General features: G+C 36.5%; 1 protein-coding gene and 1 non-coding gene across 2 annotated transcripts in view; one reads left to right on the top strand and one right to left on the bottom strand.

Annotated features, from left to right (window-relative positions):
• The first annotated feature begins 218 nt into the window (after positions 1-218).
• LOC150097102 (large ribosomal subunit protein uL16-like) overlaps positions 219-9,702 on the top strand; it is a 64,144-nt gene continuing 54,660 nt past the window's right edge. The window contains exons 1-2 of the mRNA XM_090407231.1: positions 219-313; positions 7,485-7,543. Of these exons, the coding sequence (XP_090263357.1) occupies positions 291-313; positions 7,485-7,543 (82 nt within the window). The 5' untranslated portion in view covers positions 219-290. The remainder of the gene's footprint in view (positions 314-7,484; positions 7,544-9,702) is intronic.
• LOC150097103 (Nuclear RNase P) lies at positions 3,783-4,073 on the bottom strand. Its single transcript, XR_016549735.1, has one exon.

The following is a 9,702-nucleotide window of genomic DNA, read 5'->3' as shown; positions in this document are numbered from 1 at the left end:
CCTAAGAACCCATGAGTAAATAGCCAATGACATTTAAACAGGGGCACTCCTAAACTGAAGCAGGCAATATAGCTGTATTATAATAGTTTATAATGAGGAGTAACATGGGAGTTTTCCCAGAAATAATATACTTAATATTAATCGTTGGTATAGCTATAACAGGCTATTTTTAAATAAAAATAAAATATAATTATATTTTCTAACACCATCTAGCGGTTTGTAAATGTATCAATCGTTGTCTAAGATTTCCTCCTGTGTCGTGTGTTCGTTCTTGTCGTTTAAGAATAATCATGGGTCGTAGACCTGCTAGGTGGTATGTAAATCCATTGTCATCTTATGTATATATATAGAAATCCATGTCATTTTGAATGGAATTATGAGTTCTTGATCATTTACATGGTTGTATTTTATCATTGCATTGTATTGTATGCTTTTCTTAATGCTTTAGCTTGTACCAAAACAGGTGTAACATATGAATCCTATCGTCCATTTGGTAAAGCGAAAGATTCCGTATTTTTGAGCGCGTTAAAACATCAAAAAATCAACTTCCTTTTTGATTTGCCCATTATTTTCTTTATAGTACTCTCGATTAATTAATATGGATATAACTTTTTTCCTCTCAAGCTTCATTATCATTTAATAGCATGTGATGCTTTTTTCCCCAATAGTTTATCTGTAGCAAACTGCTTTTGCATTAGTTCATACCAAAACTTAACAGTGAAATATATTTTTATAGTAGCTTTAAAACGTCACTTTTGTTTATGAGAATATAAAAATAAAAGTGGATCTATTTATTCATATAAAAAAGGGGGGGGGCGGAAGGAATTGAGAAAATGCTGTTGCATTTTTTTCGTACAATTCTTTCAGAATTTTTATAACTAATCAGTTTGGTATGACTTGACGAGAAATGTCTCCTTTGGAAAATTTCAAAATTGCATGACACATCAGTTTTTTCTTTCTTTCTTTCTTTCTTTCATTCATTCTTTTGTGCAGATGATCATTTCATTTAATAAATAATAGATCTTTTCTCATCACAATATATCATCAAAAAGAATAAATCATTTCCATGATTTATCATCCATTAGTCTTAAAATATGCCTTTCTGAAGTATATTTACTTGTTGAGGGAGGCGCATTTGGGAGGTCAGAGTTGTTGAGAGGAGAGGTGACCTCTATAGTGTATTCTGGAAGGAGAAGTTATCAAAAAAGAGATACAGAGGATTTAAGAGTGATAAATCAGTGGTGTTGGACATTGAGGTCGCCTAGGAAAATAGCTGGATTTCATTGAAGGAATGTGAAGAGGTCAGAATAGTTATCAGTGTTTAGAGACCAATAAATTCACCACATGAATATTACTAAATGGGGCAAACCTTGAGCCAGAGAATGTCAAAACCTTGGGATTCTAAATTAGCCATTCTCTGGCAGATTTCACAAAGGCAAAGGTGCTACCCTCTGTCTATAATTTGGGCACTGGACATGAAGAGTAGGAGATGTAGTTGCAATCTGGGTTTCTGTCAGGAACAGGATGTCTTGGTCTGGAAGATTGCCAGTGGTGGTGAACATCATTTATGTTTGAGTTAATGCTATGGATGTGAAAGTGAGTTTTTAGTGAAGAGATTGACCATTGGACAGTTCGGTCCCATGCACAAACTATAAAACATGGGCCTGAGGCACCACTGTTTTATAGTCCGACCACAGAAGGAAGAGCTCTCGTTGGAAGACTGTTAAGAAGAGTCAATTCATGAATTGGTCAACAACACACGAAATCACGTGCTTTATAGGTAAAATGTTCCGACTATTATACAAGCAAAATACCATTTAAAAACTACAATGATCATAAAAGAGAACTTAATTTCCGACATGTAATAATAAACAACTCATCCCACAGTACAGATTGATTACTCTATTATTGGAATGGATTCTTCTGTTGACATGCGCAGAAGTGTCGAAGTCTCATATGTGTGGGTGTACTATAACTTATGTATTCTCAAAGTGGAGGAGATTATGGGTCCTCATGGCCTTGAAGGGTATCACTCCCACTGCACAGAGAAGAGAGGGAAGGGAAAACAAATGGGAATCCCTGCTGTGGAAACCACACACTGCATTTGTCACTTCAGACTCAATAAGCTGGTTGGTGGTATTTGCTAGTTAGGAAAGTAATGGCTGAGCCCCTTTTGTGGAAACCGGCCATGCCATGGGAAGGCAGGGTTGTTGACTTGACAGGGAGAGGCTGTATGTTCCACATCCATGCCTATTATTACGGGCAACTCCAGGGAGTCATTAGACTCATCGAGGGAGGCCCCAAATCATATTCATCACAACTATTTGACATTCATACAGTATCTATCATACCTCGCCTTAAACTCATTCACTGTCACAGCATCCACCACAGACTCAGGGAGCGCATTCCACTCATTCACTACTCTAAAAGTAAAGAACCCAGCTCTAACACCTTTACTAACCACACTTTTGCCCAGTTTCCATGGATGTCCCCTAGTCCTCCCACAACCAGCCCTGTTCTCAAAAATATCTTCTGAATTAATTTTATAGAAACCCTTCAGTAATTTGAATGTCTCAATCATATCTCCCCTCCTCTGCCTATCAACCAATTTTTGCAACTATTAGTGGCCCATTAACCAAGCCTTTAGTTTTCTAACTAGCAAATAGCTTCAAACATCTAGGATATTTTTTTCTTCAGTTTCTATGTCACCTCTATCATCTCTGATTCTCTTTATAGTGCTGTTTCTATTTTTTTAACCTTTTTTCAATAGCTTCCAGGACATTTTGCAACATTCCTGATTGCTTCTGTTTTTTTGCTTAACCAGTTTTGTGTGAGAGTATTGCCTGTATACCCATTTCTCTTGAATTTTCATGAAGATTCTTCTTTTAACAATTACATGGTCACCAAGACTTTCTTGTCTGTGTGAATTTGTGCACATCTTTTTGCTGGAACATGGTGTTAATTATGACTGCTTATAACAAAAAACACCTCCCCTCCCTTAGCATACACACAGTTTTATTATAGTGCCAAACAGGGTATGTAACTAAATACATTGTCCTAACATCCTCTAATTTTCGGTTTGCAGAAAATACATAACACCTGTTTATGATGCAGTCACTGGGTGCAGAAACCAAATTATTTATATAAAGCAAATTTTCAAATGAATAGATACTTGAAATCAGAATTGTTTGAGATATTTTTTTTTATATCATTATGACAGTTTACAAATAAGATTAATCAAAAGCATTCAAACTAGCATGTCATATGCAGTATAATAAAAATGTAAAAATGCATCTTATTATGACAGGAAACCTTACTGTTTTTATCTAATCCACTGAATTAATTCAATGTTTTTTGTCAAGAGTTGCTTGATGATTTCAAGTGACATGACTTTGTACCAGTGTGAATGTACGTGCTGTGAATAAAGCATTGTAAAGCCACCATTAAAGAAGTGTGTGAAGAATTGTCTGATGCCTTATAAACAGTTTTATATTATCTTATGGCATTGACTGGAAGAGTGAAATAATTTATTATTTTTATTATTATTACGTGACATCTTCAGGGAGTCCAAAGACTCATCGAGGGATGGCACTCACTCTACAACTCTCTATCACTCATTCCACCAACTATAACTGCAACTACACCAATGCCATATACCATCCACCAGCATTTCCACAAACAATCACAAACATCCATGCCCATGGCGGGATTCGAACCTGCAGCCTTTTGGCTGGAGAGCGGATACACTAACCACCTGGCCAACCAGGCCAGCAATTAGACGTGATGGAGTAGTCTGAATTGAGTTATGATGCGCCTGTTGCACCACTTTTGCATATTGTACTACATTTGCTATCCGTGAGCCTTCCCATCTCTGAAAGAACGAAGCATCTGCCGATCCCACTAGATGGTGGTAGCGGCATCACATGCCAATATTCCTCAACGGGCGAATTTTTCTCGACTCACCTTCCGTTAAGGGAGGATCCTGCTAGGATCTACGAGGGCCTTTCTCTTGGACCTTCCCAAGGATAAGCAGAGTAATAAATACTCAGTAAGTCATCCCTAATGCAAACATCACCATCACATCCAAATATTTAATGCCAGCAGCACCCTCCCAAGTACTAACTGAGCTCAGGTTTGCTTAACTTCAGTGATCAGAAAAGAACTGGTGCTTTCAAACTGATCTGGCTGCTGACAGTAATAGTACAAATAAATAATGAGTAAAAATGATAGTTACCCCTTTAGAGCAAAAATTTGAATTAAGAGACTTAAGTGTGGTGATAAAGCAAAGAATGTGTGAAGTCTTGCTTCATTCAATAAATGTTTGGGAATTATCAAACTAATTCACCTCGTTAACATTGATAAAGATGCATATGAAGAACTGGATTTTGTGATGCAGAAGAAAATCTACCAACAAAGGACGTAACTTTAAAATAATTTGTTTTGTTTTAAATTGTTTTTATTGTTTTAAAGAATATTATTGTTTTAAGCTGTCGAAACTTTAAAACAAATGATGATTATTGACATTAATCTTGATGTAATATGTAATGCCAACCATAATATAGACAAAGCTGCGAGCTGTTACTGCAAAGTGTACACATAGAAAGAATCAATTTTCTTTTAAATATGTATTATTTTTAAATCTTAAAAACATTTTATTATCCTTTAGTTATATCTGTATAACCACATCTCAAGCCTTTGAGATGTGGTTATACAGACGAATGTTAAAAATCCCATGGACAGCAAAAACGTCCAATCAGGAAGTACTGGAACAAATGGGGAAATCACGTGAACTTTTAGATACCATAAAAAGAAGGAAAACTGCATATCTTGGTCACCTACTTTGTAATGGAAAATATAAGATACTTCAATTGATTATAAAAGGGAAGATAAATGGAAGAAGAGGACAAGGAAGACGAAGAAAATCTTGGCTGGCAGATATCAGACAGTGGACTGGCATGAACTCGGGGAGACTGCTCAGAATAGCTGAGAATCGCTCAAAATTTGCCAAGGCGGTCGCCGACCTCCGATAAGAGATGGCACTCAAAGAAGAAGTTATATTTGTAGTAAAATATATTTAAAAAAATAGTAACGACTTCAAAAAAAGCCCATGGATGAGTTCATATTGCTTATCATATTCCATTAATATGGTATCACTTAGCACAGTGTTTTCACAGGATACATTTAGCAAGAGATTCCTGTATTTTCATTCAATCTGGCTCATTAATGTTGGTTTACACCAGTTAAATTATAGAACTCTCTAATTGTTTTCTAATATATCCTGAAACACATTCCTTTACTTGCGCCACACAGATTTCCTGTGATATTATTGGTCAGGGGTACAAGGGAGAGTGTGGAAGCAAACATCATGAGTGCAAGATCAGTAATTATTATGGAGAACAACTATGGAGGATATAGACTGGAAGGAGGAATGGTCACAGGCAAGAAAGGAAAATGGAATTTATACAGTTGCTAAAAGATAATGGAGGGAACACAGTTGTCAAGGTGGCAATGACAGTTTTCCTCTTGTCCTAATGCAAATATCTTAAAAATCTTCTGGAGCTGTAATGTAATGGCAGCATTGTAAGTAATATAGCCTTATGGTAAAATTTGCATTTATTACATGGTGGAGATTAAAAATGATGTATAGTGTTCTATATAATATCCATTATTAGTATGCTATACAGTACATGTGTAGAGGCTTAAGTGCTGTGAGGACAATACTAAGCCCAACCACGTGGGTGACACTAAAGTCTTATCTAGGTAGAGCGCCCTCTAAGGGCAGTAGTAGGTGGCCTGGAATGTAAGGTGGGAACTCTGGTGATGAGTGTTTCCCAAATCTTCGGAAGTTTAATGCAACCGTATTTATTGAGATTTGGTTGGTTTTTGAGAGCTGCTGCTGCTTCTAAGAAAAGTCTCTCTTTCTTGAATTTGCTGTGGTGGAGCATGGTGGATTTCTTCCATGATACCCTGTGGGTGGTGTCCAAAACATGGTCAGCCAAGCCTGAATGGCCATAGTTGTGTTTGAAGATGTAAGACTTGTGTTCCTCTAGACGGATGGATGCTGATCTGCCTGTCTGTCCAAAGTATGCCAGCTTACAGGAACATGGTACTTTGTAAACTCCAGGCAGAGAGAGAAGGGAGCTGATCTTTCATAGAACGGATAAGGGTAGCAAGTTTGCTGTGGGGCTTATATGCTGTGTGTAGGTTGTACTGTTTTAGTATCTTGGCTATTTTTTCGGATGTGCCACGGATGTAGGGTATGGTGATGGCATTTTTAAAATCTTGTTGACGAGAAGGATGGAGAATGGGGGAGGAGTTGATTATTTTTTTGATACTGTGATCGCTGTAGCCATTGGAGAGAAAAGTGCTGTGTATGTGGTTAAGTTTAGTAGTGAGGGTAGTTCCACTGGAACAAAGATTGTGGGTTCCACTGGAACAAAGATAGGAAGTATTAAATTCTATTTTAATTCTTTTTGAGTGTTGTAAAATATCCATTAAGCCTCCAACGTGATGCTATACAGTACATTTTAAACTTAGTTATGGAATTTAACACGTTCGCTGCCAACTACGAGCATACTCATATGACGCTTACTGCTGGCAACGAGATTTCTGTACTGACCTTGAAGAAGTGAAAATGCTTGGCTTGTGGAGCTAGCATCAAAACTGTGTATTCTCATAGATGGTATATGCTCTGCACAAGCCAACTACGAGTCTACTCATATGATGCTTACCGCTGGCAACGAGATTACCGTACTGACCTTGAAGAAGTGAAATTGCTCGGCGTACGGGAACAGACTATGCCCAAGTAGTGTGGCAGCGAACGTGTTAAACATGTTAGATCGGCTACAAAAAATGCCAAAAAAAACCCTGTAATTGTCATCATCATACGTATCAAGGATTTAGGCCTAGTATGGCCTGTTCCGGCCTTAGAAGTCATCGTTGAATCGTTTAAGAGGACGTCCTGGTTTTCTCTTTCCTAATGGCTTGTACTTAAGGCTTGTTTTGGTAATCTTTCTGTTTTCATTCTTTGAACGTGTTCCATCCATCTATGTTTATATTTTTTAATTTTTTCAATTACTGGTTCTTGGTTTAATTCTTTCATAATATCTTCATTTCTTTTGTGATCAAATAGGGTATACTTTGCAGTTTTTCTCATAAACTTCATTTCTACTGTTGTTAATCTTTGTCTTTTTGTTTTATTGTCCAGATTTCGCTTCCATACATTAAGACCGGTAGGGCTAATGTATTGTATACTTTTAGCCTGGTTTGTATTACCAGGTTATATAATATACCTATCACACAATTACCCTGTAATTGTGTGATAGGTATACTATATAACTTTTTTTTTCTGTATAAGAAATTAATCATTTTATGATATTGCTGTATCAGTCATGTTAGTGAGTTACAATTTTGTAATTTAATTAGATTTTGGTTTTTATATATATATATACATATATTACAAGTATGAATTCATTCCTCTTTAGTTATCGCTACTGCAAGAACAAGCCTTACCCAAAATCAAGATTTTGTCGTGGTGTCCCAGGTAATTATTTTATGAGTTATATCATTTATATAGATGTTTGTTATCCATATAGACAAACCAGCCAGACAATACATGCATTTAAAACAGTATGCAGATAGGATTAACTGTCCCATTGTGGCATTGTTTCTATAATGTAAGTTTCAGTAAGGAAATACCGTGAGTAGACATATTACTAACTATTATAATAATGGAATTAACTCACGTAAATTAAAGGTTATCCTGGTTATCTACAATTCACAGTCTATAGGAAAGAGACTCATACAGGCCAGTACATCCACGTTGAATCACATCACCATCCCAGCCAAAAGGGATGGTGATGTGATTGTGTGATTGATGGTGATACAGAAGAACCTACACGTATACCTATCCCCTATGTACACGGGGTTAGTGAACGCATAACTAAGGTGCTAAATCTGTGTGGCTTTTCGACCCATCAGAAAAATCTCCACATTCCTAATGTCTCCAAAGGACAAGCTCACACATCTCAGCTATGTCTACCAGATTCCCTGCTCGTGTGGATTATCATATTTCGGACAAACAGGAAAATCTGCTCAGGTCCAGTTAGAAGAACACCAGTCGTACATCCAGTACCTTGAACCCAAACAGTCTGGAATTGCAGAACATGCCATCAACACCAGACATAGAGTTAAGTGGAACAAGACAAAAGTCATTCACAAAAGTCGGTTCCTAATGGAACGGCTATACAAAGAAACATGTGAAACATTACTTCACTCCCCTAACCTAAACATATCCGATGGTCTACATCTTTCCCCCTTGTGGGAGATAGTACTTTATAAAGCAGCAAATCTTTCCTAACATATAATTGTATATATATATATATATAATTTAAAAAAATAAAAAAAATCTTTTTAAATTATTATAATTGAATAATTAAATAAATTTAGGAAATTTAACCTTAGCTACTTAGGTGGCGCTTTGTGAATATAACAGTTATTGTTTAATTAGCCTTGCTGATGATGCCTGTGATACTCGGGTGAAAATTCTACGAATAAAGAATAATTTACGTGAGTTAATTCTGTTATTATAATAGTTAATAAAGTTTCTATAATGCTGCCGCTGCTTGCAGCATTATAGAAACTCACTTCCATTCAGACTTCTGTTGAGCAATATGTATAATATCTAGAGCTGGCTTAAGATCTCATTGCCAAAAGTATTTACATTTGGGTTGCCCAAAATCAAAAGCACAAAAAAAGAAATCGGCTTGGAATGCTGTTATTACATTATGGAGGGAGGTCACTACCCAGACCGGTTTCAGCCTTTTTTGAGGCTTCATCAGTGAGTAGCTAGACCTAATACCAAAGTGTATTAAAACTTCCCCCACCTTTGCAACGAGTCGTCCGGTATTGTACTACATACTAGGATCACTTGCATTTGCTAACGCTAGTGTCGCCGATACTTTATAGTTTTCTATATTCGGCAAGAAACTCTCTGATTCCAATCTTTGAGTTTCTGATTCCGTTTTAAAACTATGTGGGATTTAATATCCCCTTAATTTAAGTAATGTTTTCATTGCCGAAATGAAGCTTATTAGCTCTTTATACTTAAGTAACTTAATGGTTGCACCTGTTTGGATAACTCGTTCGCAGAGTATATAAGTTCTTTTCGCTATACACTTTGGTATTAGGTCTAGCTACTCACTGATGAAGCCTCAAAAAAGGCTGAAACTGGTCTGGGTAGTGACCTCCCTCCATAATGTAATAACAGCATACATTTCCTAGGAAATGTGTTTTTACATTATGGAAAATACCTAAGAATAGCGATCTGAACTTCCCCCACCTTTGCAACGAGTCCGGTATTGTACTACGTACTAGGATCACTTGCATTTGCTAATGCTAGTGTCGCCGATACTTTATAGTTTTCTATATTCGGCAAGAAACTCTCTGATTCCAATCTTTGAGTTTCTGATTCGGTTTTAAAACTATGTGGGATTTAATATCCCCTTAATTTAAGTAATGCAGTTTATGACCATCTTCATCTCTAAAGTGATATACAGTACTCTACTTTATGAACCTTACAGATTTGCATATACTGTACTCACGACATAACATAAATGAGAAAGTCTCACTTTCCTGTCTTTTATTACTAATGAAAATAAGAGATAAATTTGGATCTTATGTTCTACTACAAATCTGAAATGC

Source organism: Typopeltis vanoorti, chromosome 17, assembly GCF_054136105.1.
Source record: "Typopeltis vanoorti isolate ZY-2024b chromosome 17, IOZ_Tvanoo_1.0, whole genome shotgun sequence".
Classification (NCBI taxonomy): Eukaryota; Metazoa; Arthropoda; class Arachnida; order Uropygi; family Thelyphonidae; genus Typopeltis; species Typopeltis vanoorti.
This window is presented reverse-complemented; position numbering and strand designations above follow the sequence as displayed.